This window comes from Pteropus alecto, unplaced genomic scaffold (genome assembly GCF_000325575.1).
Source record: "Pteropus alecto unplaced genomic scaffold, ASM32557v1 scaffold213, whole genome shotgun sequence".
NCBI classification, from domain to species: Eukaryota; Metazoa; Chordata; class Mammalia; order Chiroptera; family Pteropodidae; genus Pteropus; species Pteropus alecto.
In genome coordinates this window covers 3,148,071-3,165,670 of record NW_006434829.1, presented here as the reverse complement: position 1 = coordinate 3,165,670, position 17,600 = coordinate 3,148,071, and the positions used below count along the sequence as shown (strand labels likewise).

General features: G+C 56.6%; 1 protein-coding gene across 1 annotated transcript in view; it reads right to left on the bottom strand.

Annotated features, from left to right (window-relative positions):
• The window catches only part of SCARB1 (scavenger receptor class B member 1), a 66,748-nt gene that overhangs the window by 7,606 nt on the left and 41,542 nt on the right, over positions 1-17,600 (bottom strand). The window contains exons 3-10 of the mRNA XM_025045497.1: positions 17,125-17,180; positions 15,568-15,791; positions 13,454-13,549; positions 11,993-12,108; positions 10,197-10,363; positions 5,886-6,004; positions 2,860-2,933; positions 332-383 (exon numbers count right to left, since the gene is read on the bottom strand). Of these exons, the coding sequence (XP_024901265.1) occupies positions 332-383; positions 2,860-2,933; positions 5,886-6,004; positions 10,197-10,363; positions 11,993-12,108; positions 13,454-13,549; positions 15,568-15,791; positions 17,125-17,180 (904 nt within the window). The remainder of the gene's footprint in view (positions 1-331; positions 384-2,859; positions 2,934-5,885; positions 6,005-10,196; positions 10,364-11,992; positions 12,109-13,453; positions 13,550-15,567; positions 15,792-17,124; positions 17,181-17,600) is intronic.

Here is a 17,600-nt window from a genome sequence, read left to right as displayed (position 1 = left end):
GAGTGAGTTCAGGTGAAAAGCTGACGCCCTGAAAGCCAACCTCCCTCGTCTCGGGAGACGCAGCCACACACGAGCACTGTCAAGCCCCGGGGCTGGAGCCCGGCAGTTCCAGCGGCTCCTGCCTTCCCCACCCCAGGTGAACCTCTCGACGGAATGGAGTAGCTGACGAAGTGCTTGCGGGGCATGGAGGTTCTCATAGATCGCTCTGGGTCACAAGAGTCCCGCTCCCCGGGCCCGCCTCCCTCCCACCCCACTAATGGCCCCCCACCTCAAATGCCCACACTGGCTCCCCACTGGGGTGCCCAGAGCAGGGAGAGCGAGGTGGCCTTACCTCCTCGAACCACAGCAGCGGCAGGACCACCGGCTTGATCTGCCCCGTTTGTCTGTAAACGAGCGAGATGGCCCATGAGACGTTCCGTCAGGCAGGCAGCGCTGGCCGTGTGCCCACCGGGCAGGAGAGCTCTGAGCGACAGCCCCATCGGGACTGAGGAAAGGGAGCAACCCGACGCTCTCACTAGCTCGCTGTGTGACCTCGGGGGCCCACTCACCCTCTCTGCGCCTCCTCTGTAAAATGGGATTTAACGGAATCCCTCACAGGGCACCCGTGAGGACGGAGGAACATGTACAAAGGACTTAGAAAAACATCTGGCAGGGAAAAAGTGCCCCGTGCTTATTGCCATGGCTGCTGACATTAGATGCCACAAACAGTGGACACAGAGTCTCCTGTTCTTGGGTGTGCTGAAGGGCGCAGCTACACGGGGCAGCGATGGAACACGCTCGGGGGACGGGGACCGGACTCGGCACAAAAGGCCAGATCTTCAGTCACAATCCCCAGACCTCTCTGGGGCCGCCCGTGAAGCAGAGCACTGGGCTGCGACAACTTTACGCAGCCTCCCCTGAGAGAGGCGGACGCAGAAAACAGAGAAATAACAGGGAAAGGGCTGTTCACCTTGGCCTTTTTACCTGTCTTTGTAAGAACCTATGGAAATTACATGCAAAGCGCGCTTTATCTCGAGATAAAGATCTTGTGAGCAAACAGCACCAAAGTTCCTGGATGAGCCACCGTTTATCAGCTCTGCCCCGCCCGGCCACTGCCTCCCGAGACCTTCCCCACACCCATCCCTCGCTGGCCCTCCAGATGGCATTAGGCCCTGCGGGTGAGACCAGCTCCCTTGAGGCCACTGCTCCAATTGGCAGGAGCCATCTGGCAGCTGGACAGACGGGGACACAGAAGCCCAGGGAAGCAGCCTGACGCCCGCAACAGGCAGAATCCAAGCATACTGCTGGCTTGAGCCGCCTTCATCAAGAATGTGAATTTGCTCCTAACGGGTGAAAATGGAAGGAGCACGTGTTAAAATCCAGATCTTGAAAAATGCATTTTCTTTGAAAATGCGAAGGATGAGGCCACCTTCCTCGGGCCCCAGCCCCGTCCGGCCAGCCCCGCTGCCCTGTCATCTGCCAGTGAGCAGACCGGGTGCCAAGTTCCCTGGGCCGGGAGGTCGAGCCTGGGCACAGACACCTGGTGAGCACACGGCGCCATCTCACCAGGCGCAAATCCTTCAGGAACAAACCTCTGAGCAGCCTCCACATGGCACAATGAAAAGCCAGGTAGGAGTGACAGGGCCGATCTCTCCAGCCGAGAGCCCTTTTGCGAAATGGAACAGATGCCCACATTCTTGCAGCCCAGAAATATTTCTAGGGGATTTTTTCTTTTAATGAAACTATTTCAAATATGCTAAGAAGTACAGACATCGACATAACAAGGAATCAGGGCACCCCGACACCCCGCTCTGCGAAAACGTAACGTTATACCAAGACTGGGAGACGTCAAGCTGGACCCCTCAGTGCCCTGCTGGTGGGCATGCAAACGGGGCGGGTGCTGTGGGCAACAGTCTGGCAGCTCCGCGGGTGGTTAAACACAGAGTTCCCACGTGACCCAGCTATCCTGCCCCTGGGTGTCTACCCAAGAGAAATAAGAGTGTGTGTCCACAGAGAAACTTCTATGTGAATAGTCACAGTAGCATCATTCGCGATGGCCAAAACATCAAAACGACCCAAATGTCCACCGGCTGATAAATAAAACTTGGTCTGGCCACACAATGGAATGTTATACAGCCACCTAAGGAATGAATCACTGACGTAAACTACAACACGGAACGATCCTGAAAACATGATGCCGAGTGAGAAGAAGCCGGTCGCAAAAGCCCACATAGCGGGAGATTCCGTTTACAGGAAATGCCCAGCAGGGACGAACCCGTAGCCACAGAGAGTAGAGCAGGGGTTGCCTGAGGCCGGGGAAATGGGGTGCGCCTGCTGATGAGGACGAGTTTCTCTGTGGGGCTGATGACGGGGCTCTCAAGTGATCGAGGTGGTGGTCACTCAACTCTGTGAGCATGCTGTCATCCCCGTCCATTTTTAAAGGGCTGACTTTACAGCACGTGAACTACATCTTGATAAAGCTGTCATTCAAAGACAAAAACCCAAAAAGGAGGACAGTGCTTAAAACGCCCGTGAGGCGAACCGTCGCGGTCAGAAACGCTGTGTCTGCTGGGCTTCCCTTCCAGACACCCGGGTTCGCCAGGGTTTGACTTTTGCCACGCTGTCGCGTGGGAAAGGGCTTGGATGGAAGATTCTGACTGACCTGGGGGACGACTGTGAGAGAGAAAAGGGCATTCTGGGGCAGGAGGTCAGGATGCGGACGGGGCCTTGGCCCAGGGCTGAGACTCCATCGGGGGACAGGTGCGGACCGCACATCCAGGAGGGCCACCTCCCTCCCCAGACCCCAGACCGTGGGGACGCGGTGGGAGCCCCAGGCACCCGACCTGACCGAGCGTGCAGCCCAGCTCAGGCCCCACTCACCCGATGCCCCTGATGGCCTTGACGTACAGGCTTAGCTGCAGCTTCACAGAGCAGTTCATGGGGATGCCCGTGACCTGTGACAACACACTCGGTGAGGGCCTGGCCTCCCTGGAGCCCCAGGGACATCTGCCAACTCCCCTCTCCCTGGTCCGCTCCAGAGGGCGGGCGTTCTGGCTCATCTGCCTGTGCCCTGGGGTCCCCTCTACTCGTGCTAAACCCCAAAAGGTAAACCTGTGTTTCCCAAATGGCTTCTTTGGTCCCCGACCTCGAGGGGGCTCCCTCGAGAGAGCAGACCTCTCCCTGGATGGAAAAATCCTAACCCTTCCCGTCTGCCCTCCTGAGAGGACGCTCCCCGAGCAGAACGAGGTGTTCCGGTCACCGCCCCTCCCTCCACCCTCCAAATTACACAGAACGGTGTGCACGCTGTGCACGTGGAGACGGTGGCTCCCTGATCCACTCCCAACGCTTCTCGATTGTCTCCGAACCAGTATTTTTTTCCCTGGTGTTTATTTTTATCTTATTTTTTGGAGAATTTTTAAATTTCCGATTTGAGGTAGTGATAGAAAGCTTCCTTCGGGCAGAATCTAGTTTGTTTGGTTGTTTGTTTAAATGAGATAGTTTTTTAAAATAAATAAATAACCGAAGTGACACCTGTATAGGACCCGAAGCAGGAAGGCGGTTCTGGATCGAGACCAGAAAATGACGGTGGAAAGGAAGCTCAGTCCGAGGTCGGGGACCCCCACCCTGCTCCTCGGCTCAGGCTTGCTTCCTCGTCTGTGAGATGGAGGTGCCCCGCCCGCCCACGGGGTTCATGCAAGGGCAGAATGAGGTCCGCAAGCCCGCCACACCCAGGCCGCGAATGTCTGCGTCAGGGAAAGCCCGCATTCTGACTGCCTCCAGGCCTCAGTGGTACAGGGGAGCAGGCCAAAGGCCGTTCTCCCTTTGAACTTGAGAGTTTGAACTTGAGAACCTGGCGGGATAGCAGTGAGGTCACCCGTGTACGGAAAAGCGTCCACACCGCAGGCCGAGGCTGCTCTCCTTGCGAAAGCAGGCTGGCCAGGCCAGTCCCCGCTGGCATCCGGGAACTTGAATTCCCAGAGGGGCCCTAGCGCCCCGTCCCTGAGGAGGGACTCACTGCGCCTGGACTGTCTGTGCAGACCACCTGCTTTCCAGCAGGGCGTCTGGGATTTCAGTGGGTGCCTATGTGGCCAGCCCCTGATAAACACCTGGGGCACTGAGTCCCTAAGGAGCTTCGTTGGCAGATGACACGTTATGTGCTGTCACAGCTCGGCTGCTGGTCCTGTGTGACTCCGCTGGGAGCCCGAGCCTGGTTCCCTGTGCGCCTTTTCTCTCTGCTGACTGTTCCGTGTCCCTCGGCTGGAAATTGTCTCGACCTGAGTGTGACCACATGCTGAGTCCTGCCAGTCCTCCTGGCAAATCATCCAACTTGGAGTGGCCCTGGGGACCCCACACGACCTGCCGCCCTACTGCACTTTCGAGAACAGATTCGCTATCCCGGAGTCTCCACTCCGGCCACTCCCCCCGCTCCCCGGCTTGTTCCTCCAGCTGCTACCAGGACACCTCTTCGCGCACAAACTCTGCCTGTGCCCTGCACGTCCCACGGCCCCGGGAGCCCACTCCTGTCGCCACGCCCTCCCCCAGGGTCAGGAGCGGAAAAGCGGCCACCACGGGAGAAGCTTCCGCAGGCGGCAGGCCGATCCCATGATCATCCTGTGCAAAGTGCCCAAGACGACAACAAGAAGATGAAAGGCCACTTGGTCTCCCTGCCTGCCTTGCCCGCCTGGAGAGCAGAGGCCAGCTATGTGGCTGCTGCAAAACATCTGTGTGCACCCCCCAGCCCCCCAGACTTCACTGCCTGTTCCCCAGCGTGGGGTCAGGGCGAGCAGGGGAGAGGTCGTGCTCTTGCTGGAATTCCCCCGAAGCCAGCAGAGGGGGAGGCGTGAAACAAAGGAACTGAGAGAAAGTGCATGACCCTCTGTTGGTTTTATAACAAAAGCCTTTCATAAAAACTGGTTAAAACGTTAAGACAGTACGGAAAAGTTTTAGTATTTTTAACAACAAAGAATGAATTTCATAGAAGACGCGCAATATGTTAGTACAAATTCACGTCAACTTAAGGAATGTCAACATAATCCATCTATATTAGCTATGTATTAATAGTGGACGTCACGTAGTGAGCATGGAAAGTCTTGGTGCTGGAAAAGCTGCGTCTGAATTTAGCTCTATCCCGTACTCACTCTCAACCGCTTATCAAACTCGTGTTTAGTGAGATACTAGCACCTTGGGGCTGACTGCTAGAATTTTAGCAATTAACAAGACAGGGCAGACCTCTCTCTTATGGGGCCAACGATCCCACTTACTACTTACGTCACTTAACCCACGTGGACTGCAGCTCCCCACCTGTAAGACGGGGCAGCTGTGCCACCTCCCAGATTGCTGTGAAAATTCAATGGGTTGACCCACGCGAAAGCATCTAGCTAGTGCCAGGAGACAGAACCCCACAGAACGTTCGAATCAATGGCAAACGCCACACGAGCACATCTTACAGAGAAGAGGGAACTGGCTAAGGACGCACCCTAGGGTGGGCCACTGTGCAGGCCTGATACCCTCCCGGTAGATAGAACGTCACATGGGACAAATTCCCCAGAACCCAAGTTATCTGCAAGATAATCCGGGCTCTCACTGGTACCTAGAGATCTTTATGGCATGTTGGCGCAGCCAGAGCTCTACCTCTGGCCAATCTGCAGGCTGATAATTCCTAATTAATTTACTGTCTTATGAGCCTTTAATAATGATAACTCCCTTATAAAGAGATAACAAAGTCCTTGAACTGTGGAGTCTGAAGCCAAAGTAAGACCTTTGATGGCTTGTTATCTAGAAGCTACCAATGCCAAAGAAAGCCAGGCTTCCCACCTCTCCCCGCAATAGCTCAGTACCTGGCGGGGACGAGTGTGCACCGAGCAGAAACCCCCTCTCCCCCCACAGTCTGGCAGGCAGGGGCTCACCGGGTGGATGTCCAGGAACAGCGAATGGTCTTTCTCGTTGGGGTTGAGGCCGAGCACTGCCTCTGCCAGGACGGGGTCGGCATTGTAGAAGTGAGGATGGGAGAGAAACAAGGGTGCATCTAGAAGGCAGAGAAGGGAGAACACGTTGGCACATCCTGCGGCTTCACGCCAGGCCCCGAGGCAGACGCAGGGATGCGCAGACGATAAAACGCAGCCGCCGCCTCCAGGGCGCCCCGTGACGATGACAAGATGCAAATAACAATAACTAGACAGAGAAAATTCCTTGGTTCAGTCACGTTTACCAAGCGTCCAAGAGGCACTGGGCACTGGAAGCCAGCAAGGGACAAACTCTGTGCCAGAGGAATAGTAATGCAGGAAATGCTGGTTCTGGCAGGAGAGATGAGAGGAAGGAAGAGAAGATGCCAGGCCGAGGTCCGGGCCCGGCGCTCCAGGTGCACGGGATGGCGGAAGCAAATGCAGGAGGTGGGGAAGCACAGACGGAGCAGGCGGTGCGTGGAGGGGAGTCATGGGAGTTGAGGGTAGGCAGGTAAGTCGAGACCAGATTTGAACTTGGGTGGGAGGAGGGGCGTCTTGATCACCAAGCCAAGCGGCCTGGACTGTCTTCGGCAGGCAACACAGTGACGAGCAGAGAGGCTCAGGTGTGCACACCCGCGGCCAGGGCTCCCGAACGTCCACAGGAAGGGAGGAGACACACCCGCTCCGCTTCTCTCCCAGCAGCCGGTCCGCCGGATGGACGCCAGCGTGTGTGAACAGGGACCCTCTGAGTGAGAAATTCACACCCAGAAACGTGAGGTCAGATCTCGCGTGAGGTCTCCGCGCAAGGCCATCGCCAGCGCATCCTCGCGTGCTCAGGACAACGTACGACGCGTTAACGAGGAAAAGCCTGAGCTTACAAACACTCACGAGGACCCAGAACAGGGAGATCACGGGCAGAAGGCAGGCCGGGGGTGGCAGGGGCTGCAGAGGCGCAGAGAGGGGTGGCTGCTGATGGGGACGGGGTCCGCTTTTGCAGTGGCGAGGATGGTCAGGAACGACACAGAAGTGGTGGCTACGCAACTTCGTGAAGGTGCTGAATGTCACTAGACTGTATACTTTAAAACGGTTCATTTTGTTTTACCTGACTTTCACCTCAATAAGGAAGAATGAGAAAACAAAGAAAATTCACGAGGTCCCCTCCCCCGAAACCGACAGCCCGTCCGCTGCCAGGCCGGTGTTTGCGTTTGTGTCTGGCAACCTCGAATGTCTGGATGCTTCCTGCTTTTCTTTGCAAAGCCAAGCACTGGTTTGAAATAAAACCTGGCCATTTATCGACGTCTGACTTCATTTCTCCCAGAGTCGATCATCGCCTCAATAACGTGAATTCGGTCCTCCGAGTACTTCTTCCATTTTGCCACATACGGTTATCCGTCCCCCCCGCCTCCGCCCCCCACGCACCGTCATATAACGCGCTTCTCTGAACCAACTGCCACTGCTTCACTGAAATAGCTATACTGGGAAGCGGCTTTATATCTGGGTTTTATGTCTGAGCCATAACTGGCAAACACCTGCCAAAATTAGAAAGGAAATATAGGAATAAATACAACGGAAGCCAATGAATGCTGTACATTCATTCTAACTAGACACCAATGCCCGCACAAGGCTTTGACCCTGAGACCTGCTCTTTCTCTGTTACAAAGAGACGGGATGAGTGTTGGAAAGGTGTTCACAGCCTCTCGGCACCGACCGAGGCTTCCTCTTGGAGGTAATCAGGGGGACAGAAAGAGTCTAGGGAACAGAAGCCCTCTCTCGCTGTGTGCTGCGTAAGTCGATGTAATTTAAAGCTGCCTCCTTGCACCTTTGAAGTCACCTCGAGCGCCCGTGGGGACAATGTCCCACCACTCGGAAAATTCCCTTCCCATCCTCCCACCTCCACCGTGAAAGCAGACCATCAGAGCAGACGTGAGGACCCCATTTTACAGGTGACGAAACTCTGAGGCCCTCGGTCAGGGAGGCGGGCACCATGCCAGCCCCTGAAGGGGGCGAATCTCAAACCAGCCCCTCGGCCACACCTCCACGGCCAGGTGGAGACAGGGCTGAGCTGAGGTGCCCTCACCTGCCCTGGCTCCAGACAGTGAGCCCACGTGGTTTTTCAATAGCGTGCGTTTCTTTCTATTTTATTTCCAAACGGACTGAGAGAAACTCGCCCAGTAATTAAGTGTTAATTAATTTATAGCTTTATGGCACATTTAACTAGACCCGATTGCCCGAAATCATCACAGTGAAGACTCTATGGGGCAAGTCCGAGGCCCTTGCACAGCACAGAGGTCTGAAGGGAGAGAGTTCTCTGGGTCCAAAGAATTTTCAAGGCCTGGAAAGGGAGATAGGTGGCTATTTCTTATCTTCGGATTAAATGCCACAGAGATACAGAAACAGCTACGACAGAAGATGTGGGGAGCACGTTCCTAGCAGCACCAGGATAATGTTCAAAAAACCAGGAGCTCAGACGCCCGCGAGCGGGAGAAAGGGAGTCGAGCTGTGTTCCCAGGATGGGAGACGGGGCAGCAGTGAGGGCACCCACGACCCACGGCAGCGGGGCCGGACCTCGCCAGTGCGACACTGGGCCGAAGGGGCCGGGAGGCGACAGACGCAGAGGCCACGCTTTCCGAACCACTCACATGAGACCAAAGGCAGGCAAAGTGTGGCCCGGAAGTCAGGCCAGGGACTGGGAGGGGACGCGGGGGAGTCTGGGGCCCATACTCTTCTGTTTCTTGACCAGGGTGCTGATCACATGGCTGTGGTCACTTTGTGGGATTTAAAACTGCACAGGCCATTTGAGCAGCTCCCTATATACATGTTTACGTCAACATAATGAAAACAAAACCTTAACTTACATAAATACTTTAAAATTCCCTCCCACTGCTGAAGTTCTTTCGGCAGATGTGCTAAGATGAGGCCGTGCGGCTCAAGGGAGCAGGATGGGAAGAGATGATGCCAGAGAGGCCGGCAGAGGCCAGACCCTGCAGGGGACCGAGGCCACGCGAGGGCTTCGCTCGGGGACGTGTAGACATCGGACGCAGAATCGTGCAGCAATCCATGTTTTTGAAAGGTCTCGGGAACAGTGTCCCACAGAGCTGCCTACGACGGTGGCGTGTTCCTTCTGTGCTAGCCACCCCATACACACGTGGCACACGTGGGTGGTGGCCATTTGAAGCATGGCCAGTGTGACGAAGGAACCGCCTTTTTAATTTGATTTCATTCAAATCGATTTTGATTTAAACAGCCACACGAGGCCGGTGGTGACTGTGCTGGAGTCTGGGAACGGAGCATATGTAGGGGGGACAGCAATGTGACAGCAGGGCCCACTGGCGAGCTGCGGACCGGGCCCTGGACCGTGAGGCGGCCGGCGGGGGGCGTGGGAGAGAAGGAGGGCTGGGGGTTTCATTCGGAGGCAGAGCCGACTGGGCTCGCTGACCCAGCGGACGAGGGTGAGGAGGGGAACGGAGCTGACACCCAGGTGCCCAGCTGAGGCAGCGGCGTCTTGGGGGACTGGCACTGGGAAACATCGCCGAAGCCAGAGGCCGCTGTGCCAGCACAACCATCACGCCCGACCTCACGGTCGCGCACCGCCACACAAGATCCCACGGTCGCACACCGCCACACAGGATCCCACGGTCGCGCACCGCCACACGAGATCCCACGGTCGCACGCCGCCACACAGGATCCCACGGTCGCACGCCGCCACACAAGATCCCACGGGCCGAGCGGACGGCTGCCAGCCTCTCTTCCTCCCAAGATGGGGGGAAGGGCCCTTCCCACGAAGCCTTGCTCTCACGCTGCATGTCACGTGTGGGAGGCAGGGTAATGCTCTCCCGGCCTAGTCCCCAGACCCCGTGAAGAAGTGAGGCTCTGTGCCCAAGGGGATTTAGGCTGCTAATCCACCGCCTTAAAACAGGGAGAGCGTGGCCGAGACTGCCCGGTGGGCCCAGCATGGTGTCCGGGGCCCTTATGCTGAAAGAGAGAATTGGGGCAGTCAGAGGAGACGTGACCGCAGGGACGGGCTTGGAGGTGTGACACGGGAGTTCTGAGCGCAGAGCTAGGACCGTGACTTCTGTTTGTGGGGATTTATTACGACGGTAACTTACAAACACAGGGCTTTTTTCATGTTATCTCTCCGCAGCCCTCATTATCTCTGGCCTAATGGGATTATCGAGGGTACAGAGACCAAGGTGAAACGGGGTGAAGCAGGAAGCATGGGGCAGACCAGCCCGCCGCCCTGCCGTGCCCCGCCTCCCCCGTCCGGGTGACACGTACTGAACCTGCAGGTGCTGACGTTCTGGATCCCGGACTCCAGGCATGGGCAGAAGCCCTCGTTGGGAGGGTAGACGGTCCCGTTGGCAAACAAGGTGTTGGGGGCCTTGAAGCGATAGGTGGGGATGCCTTCAAACGTCCCCTCTTCCTCGTATATGAGCTTCATGGACCTGCGGGGACCGACAAGGTGGAGGGTGACACCCAGAACATGGTGGCTGCGACCGGGTCCCACGAGGGTGGCCCCCACTGAGCCACCTCCCCCACCTGCGCTGACACCTGCTGGGGTCCAGCCACCATCATGGAGCTTTAAACAAGAAGACACTGTGTTGCATCTCCACTGAACGACTGCAACCACTTCCGGTCTGATCTATAATTAGATGCCCATGGGGCCCAGCCCCTGCCCAGCCCTTCCCGCGCCCCCGGCCTATGTATCCGCTGCTCCCTCTGCCTGGAATGTTTGTCCCTCAAGTCCTCACACATCAGGTTTTTGAAATAAAACCTGGGCATTTATCGTTCCCCTCGGGTTCAGCTATCACGTCTGCAGGTGGCCACGCCGCACCCCACGCCCTACCCCCGCCACCCGTTCACCCTCCTGCGGTTCCGAAGGCACGTCTGCATTTGAACGTGGACTTCGGACGAGAACTGTGCTGCCCCGTGCTGTCCACAGAAGCCGCCGCACACGTGTCTCTAGAGCCCGACATGGGGCGAGTCCACACGTGGATGCGCCCTCGACATAAAACACAGGTTTCTAGGACTGGACGCCAGAAAAACGCGTAAAGCATCTTTCCAGTAGTATTCTGCATTATTTACGACGAAAACGATAGAATGTGGCTACACCGTGTCACACAGACGTATCGTTAAAATGAACTTCACTTATTTCTCGTTACTTTTTTTTACGTGGCCACCAGAGAATGTGAAATCGTGAAGGGGACAATTATTTTATCTCTGTTGGGTGGCGTCGTCCCGGGGAAAAGCGGCCCCCGGGGAGAGGAGCGGGCGGGGGGCGGCGACTGAGCGGACGGGGCAGGGGGGACACAACCTGCACAGGTGAAGGACGGGGACGTGGACGACTCGACCCTTTTCTCGCAGTTTTTCTCTCGGCCGAAGTGTCTAATTTTAACAGGCGACACCTACAGGGCACAGCTCTTCCCGCCCCGACGCTCCTGTGGGTACGTTTCCAAGTCCCCCGCAAGGACTTAATCTCCTGGGGGACAGGGACTGGGCCCGTCTCATCACGGCCGCGTCCCCGGCACCCGGCACAGACGGGCTCCGCACAGGTTCGCTGCGGAGGCCAAGGAGGCGCAGTTCACACGCGCGAACTCCCCAGGGACGAGGCCGCCTGCGTGGAACGGAGGGCAGGGTGGCGCCCAGGATCCCCTCGGTCCAGGACCCCCCGTCGGTGCCACTGGACTTGTGCAGCCGCAAGCAGACCGGGGCTGCAGCTCTGGAGACGGAAGGGGCCGTGGGAGAGGCATCCAGACGTCTCAGCATCCAGCCGGACCGACACCACAGGGTGTCCGTCACCTACTGTGCAGCCCAGAGAGGCTGCTGGCACCACCTGTACCCACGCCCAGCAGCTGCCAGAAGCCTCTCCGGGCCTTGCAAAAGCATCAGCAGCTGGAGTTTGACTCTTCGTGGTGCAACCAGAGAGCATTCAAGAGGGCGGCGGGGACGAGCAAACACACAAGGGGCTGAAACTCTTTCCAAGTGGACGGCAAAGCCCCCCGTTCGGGCCGCGAGCATCCACGAAGCTGACCTCCGCGCCCAGGAGGCCCGAGATCCCGCACCCGAGCAATTACCGGCAGGCCTCGGGGCTGTAGAATTCCAGCGAGGATTCGGGAGTCATAAATGGCGCCCACATCTGCCCGGAAGTTCCATTAATCATGTTGCACTGATCCGAATGCCAGTAGTTGACCTGCGGGGAGCAGAGAGACACAGTCGCTTAGGACGGCCGGGCCTCCGAAGGAACCTGCTGTCGGGCTGCGGCTTCACGGCCCGTGTGCCCTGGGGTCGATGCCACCGCTCGTTCCCGATGCTGTTTTTGGGCAGATGCCAGTCCCCCGGGAGAGACAGCCTCGCACGGTGCGAGGGGAACAGGCCGTGCAGAGCGCCGGCCGGAGAGGGCCGACTGCGGCTCCCTGCTCCCTGACTACGGGCCTGGAATGTGCGACTTGGCTGAGGGCTAAGATTCCTCCATCTACAAAACGGGCCTATCGCCCTCACCTCCGAGAAGCACGGCGGGAGGTGGGACGCTGACATCCTCACCTCTCAGAGAGGAAGTCACCAGACACTCCCTCAGGCCAGATACAGTCAGGAGGTGACACCCCACGTGACATGATCGGAGAGCTCAAGGCAGTAGCTGCCTCTGGGGAGCGAGGCCTGGACAGAAAAAGACAGACTTCTCCCTTCCTCCCCTCTGTGCAACCAGGACGTTTTAAATCGCTTGTGCATGTTTCCTTTTATACTGAAAAAACGAGCTAAAGAGAACTCTAATAGCCACCATCAGCACAGGGCATTACCGGTTACAGACGGCGCTTGTCGCCCTGGGCACTGGTGGAGCCGGCTGGTGCCCAGCCCGCAGGTGTGCGCGCCGACGGCCAGGCTGAGCGTTTGGCGGACACCAGCAATGTCAGTGCCAGACTGCTGTCGTGCACAACGAGGAAAGCCCGCGTCCGTGAGAAAGGCAAGGTGCGAAACAACGCACTCGGCACGACTTCACGATGCGCAAAGCAGAAAACCCCGCCATGGTTCCGTGCGCGCACGCAGGCATGCACACGGACACACGCAGGCGTGCACACGGACACACGCACACGGCAAGGACGCGTCGATGACGCCTCTGCGGTCCGGGCTGGGGCGAAGCTGGGTGGCTGGGGGCGGATACAGTGCACTCTCTGTCTGTCTCTGCCATTCCATTTTTTAAAATGTGAATGTCTTCCTGTTTCTGATGTAATTTTATTTCTTTTACTCGGTATCATCTTTTAATGCAATGGACGGTTACATCATCAGTGTCATATTTTTGAAACGTCTTTGAAACGTCAGTGCTTAGTATATATACACCAGGTGCTAATAAGTATGGTCTCCATGCCACACCCATCCACCCACCCCCCGGCACCAGGAGCTGGCCGAGCCTTCACCACAGGTAAAATGCCCCCTTCGCAGAGTGTTCTCCCTCTCAGACGGGGCTGCCCTCCAACTTTAAGAGGAAGAAGGTGCGTGGGCTGGTGGCGGGGGGGGCCCCCACTGCTGCGTCCTGCTCTTACCTTGCTGACCCCGTTCCACTTGTCCACGAGGTGAATCCGGCTGAAGTTTTTGATTCCCGTGAACACGGTGAAGAGCCCGGAATCGGAGTTGTTGAACTGTGGACCGGGCAGAGAACAGCATCTTTAAGCCTCGGGCTGGGCAAAAGGGTCTGGTGGCGGCCGTCAAACCCCCGTTCAGGCACATGCCCAGTGCCTGGGGGTCGAGGCGGGCAGGGCCTGGCGGCTTCCTAGGAGGCACACTACACTCTCCTGATCACAGCGGCCCTCCTGGAAAGTGTCCGCCTTCCCTTCCCGCCTCTGCTTCTCCTTCCAGGTAGCTGGTTGGGTCACCCCCCACAGCACACACTTAAAACAGGGCCTGGCCATGTGACCTCCTCGATCAATGAAAAAGCAGCAGAAGCGGCATGTCATTTCCGAGCAGAAGCTTTGAGAGCTGGTGACGCACACGCTGCCACACTTTCTGCCGCTGCTGGAGTGGCCGTGGGAGTGTGTCTCCAGCTGGAGCCTCCCTCGGCTGGGTCCCCAAGAGACCACAAAGAGCAGGGGCCCCCCTGGTTATCACCCACACTGCATACGAGCAAGAAGTAAACTTTCGCCATGTTAAACCACCGAGATTCTGGGGCTGCTTGTTACACAGCAAACCTGGCCGGTCCTAACAAATACGGGACCCAACGTTTGTTGAACGTGTTGGAGACAGTAAGCCCCGGGCCTTGGTCGTCTGAGGATGTTTCCTAGAAGCAAGTTTCTAACTCAGAGCAAAGACGTGCGAAGCATATACAAAAATGGTGGCTACTGAGTAAAATCTAGAAGCGCCGTTTTACCTCTCAGGAGTGCAAGGTGCAGCACGAGTTAGGGACCCGCTAAGGGCTGTTTACTGGCCGCATGGCTAAATCGACTATGGATTCTAAGCCCTGCTCTGGCTTTTAATGCCTGTGGGTCATGTCACCTGGTCATTCAGAGCTTTCTGAGCCCACACTGCAGCCGTCACAAGGGGATGCTGACAGGAACCACTACGGAGGCGCTGGGATTATTAGAAGAGTTAATGAATAAAACTGCTGAGCATGGGGCCTGGGACACAGCGAGAGCTCAGAACGCTAGTCCTGATTTTTATTATCGTCATCACTGATAACTGTGTACTCAAAGGGATACTTAAATAATAATTCGAATAGAGTAAGTGCATCGGAGACTGCTAGTTACTACCCAAAGCCCATTCTCCACCTTGTTCATGACGGAGCCCAAACCTTCCTCAGGGCATCAACTCACCAGCTGAAAGGCTGCACTTTGCAGCTTCTCTTGCAGCTGGGTGTGGCCGCACGACCAAGTTCTGCCATTGGAAAGTTAAGTGGAAACTGGTTTCTCCACCCTGAAGAGGGAGACAGCTGGGACACGCTGTTTTGCCCTCAACTTCCCTACCTTCCCCCCCAACCCCCACTTCTTCCTTCCTCCCGTGCTGCCTGGAAAGTAGATGTGATAGCCGGTGCTCCTATGAGAATCCAACGTCCGGTGACCTGAGGCGGAGCTGAGGCGGGGACGCTGGCACCGGGGAGCGGCTGCAGACGCAGATGAAGCTTCCTCCCTCGCCGCTCACCTCCTGCTCTAATGAAGCTTCGCTCACCTGCCGCTCACCTCCTGCTCTGCGGCCGGGTTCCTAACGGGGGTTGGGGACCCCTGCTGTCGCAGCTATCTGGGCCCGTGTGGTAATCTTGAGTATGGAAACGCGCCCTAAGAATGCTAAACCTCCCAGGTTACCAGGGGTCGAGATTAAGAAAACTCAGGCGACTGAAGAGTAGTGCCAGAGTCACATTCGTACTCGGCCTGCGCAGCGGCCATGCTCCCTTCCTCCAGCCACAGGTGCCAATTGTCTAAGTCCGGCCGCAATCATGTCCTTTGGGCCTGGATCAAGCCGCACCTGAATCCGTCCTTAGAGTTGGCAGTTATATGAGCCAAGAAATTCTCTATTTTACTTAAGCCAGTATGAGTTAGGTTTTATGTCATCTATACCCACAGTCCCTGGTGCCCCTGGCCAACTCCAAAAGTAAGCTGGCAACTGGTTTCCAGGATGTGTCAACGGAGGACAAGACACAGGCCCTGGCTTCTTACTGGGCCGTACTCACCTCGGCAAACAGCCCGAACTTGCCCTTGAAAGGGAACATGTTTGGGAAGTACTTGTTGATGAGCTGCATGAGGGGGTCCTCGTAGCCCCACATGATCTCGCCCACGGTGCGGTTCATGAAAGCACGCTCATTAAAGGTGGTGAAAAGCAAGGTCATGATCAGCTTCAGGCTCATGGGCTTATCCTCCATCATCACCGATGCACCCTGCAGGGCAAGGATGCAGCCTGGGTTAGAGGCTGGACAGACTCAGCCCATCCCCATGGACTGGAAGCCAGGCCTCGAAGCAAGGAACCTAGCCAGAGAAACGTTCGGGCCAAGCAGGGCCCCTGCAGTGGACACAGGGGGCACCTGGGGCATCCAGAACCATTCCTGATCCTCTGGTAATAGGACCATGTGGCTCTTGATTTCATACTAAGTCCAACCCCCCTCCCCACCCTGTAGCTCATACCTGGCCAATCAGAAACTTTCCTTCTCTAGCTATAGTGATTGGTCTGAAAATGTGTATGTGGCTCAGTCAGAGCCAACAAGCCCCAAGGAAATGATCTGCTAGGGCTGGGGGTGTAGAGAGGGGAGGTCACACTGCTGGCCTTGAACTTCGGATGTGGAGGGCTGTAGTCAACCCGAGGGGCCAGTCCGCTAGAGCATAAAACCAACACAGATCTGGGCAATGCTGTCTGCACCCTGGGTCGAGCTGCACCTCAAGCAGCACAACCCCTGCCCTTCAGTAACATGAGCCCATCCTTTCCCGTTTTGCTTATGCGAGTTTGGAGCACCTTCTCCTGTCACCGTGAGACCCAAAGACTCTTAACGGAGACTGTACTCCATTCCCTTATCATCTCTCCCCCAAACACAGATCCTCCAACTGTGCCACTCCCTACAGCCCTTTTGCTGGCTGTATATTATTCCCTCGTCTGCGACCCCCGCCTCCTTTTGCTGGCTGTATACTATGCCATTGCCTGCCCCAGCCGACGATCATGATGGAATCCCGCATGAGGCACATTTAGGTAGTTTCTACTAGGCGTTTCCTCGGACAACACCGAAATGGATCCAAAATGAACATCCTTGAATACAAACGTCTTTGCCCATATCTGTTATTCTATCGAGAGGTCAAATTTTTACACATGAAATCACTCAGATCGAAGGCATGTGCGATTTATGTTGAAAGTCACTATCTTCCAACAGCTCACTCTTTACGACTGATAATAAGACACCTGTTTCCAGCAACACTCCAGAGCCTTGGGTGTTGTTATCTGCAGCGTTTGCCAACCCGATCGCTGGGGGAAAGAGACTTCACTGTCAAAATGTGCCTGTCTCGCTCTGAGGGACGTGGCTGCAAGGCCTCAGGCTGCATCTGTGTGAGCTGCTTCCGTCCTGTCTATCCAGCAGACTCAGAAACGAGTCCACTCCTGGTCCAGAGCACTGTCCCGGGCCAGGCCCAGAGCAAAGGCCCAATGATGGCCGACTACGTAGACGACGGATCAGGTGGAGGGCTGAGTGCAACGGAGGGGGGCTCCCGACCCAAACTCTGTGTGTTCAGACCCCTAATCTCCCCCTCACTTGCTGAGTGACCTGGGGTAAGTCGGTTAACTGCTCTGGCCTTCGATTTTCCTCCTCTAGAAAGGGAGAAAGTGACAGACCTGCCCCCACCGGATTGCGGACCCATGAACGAGGTAAAATACATAAACCCTGGGACCATTAAATCCTAACACAGAGTGTGAGCAGAAAATGTGAGCACACATGGCAAGTAGTCAATCCAGCTATCGCTGACCCTTGCCGGCACAGAACAGAGACCCGGCTCACGCCTCCCCACAATGACACAAAGACACGGCCTGGGGCGTGACGCTCGGCCCCCCGTTAGTACCTCCTTTTGGAAATTTCAGACTTGTAGATTGCTAAGGGAAGGACAACAATTTTGGCCAGGACCCCCAAGCCAGAGACGGGTGGACGTGTGGGAAACTCACCGGGCTGAGTGGAGCCGTGAGCCACAGGCTGGCCCCGCAAAGGGGCCGCGCTGCGCGGGGCGGGCACGGGGA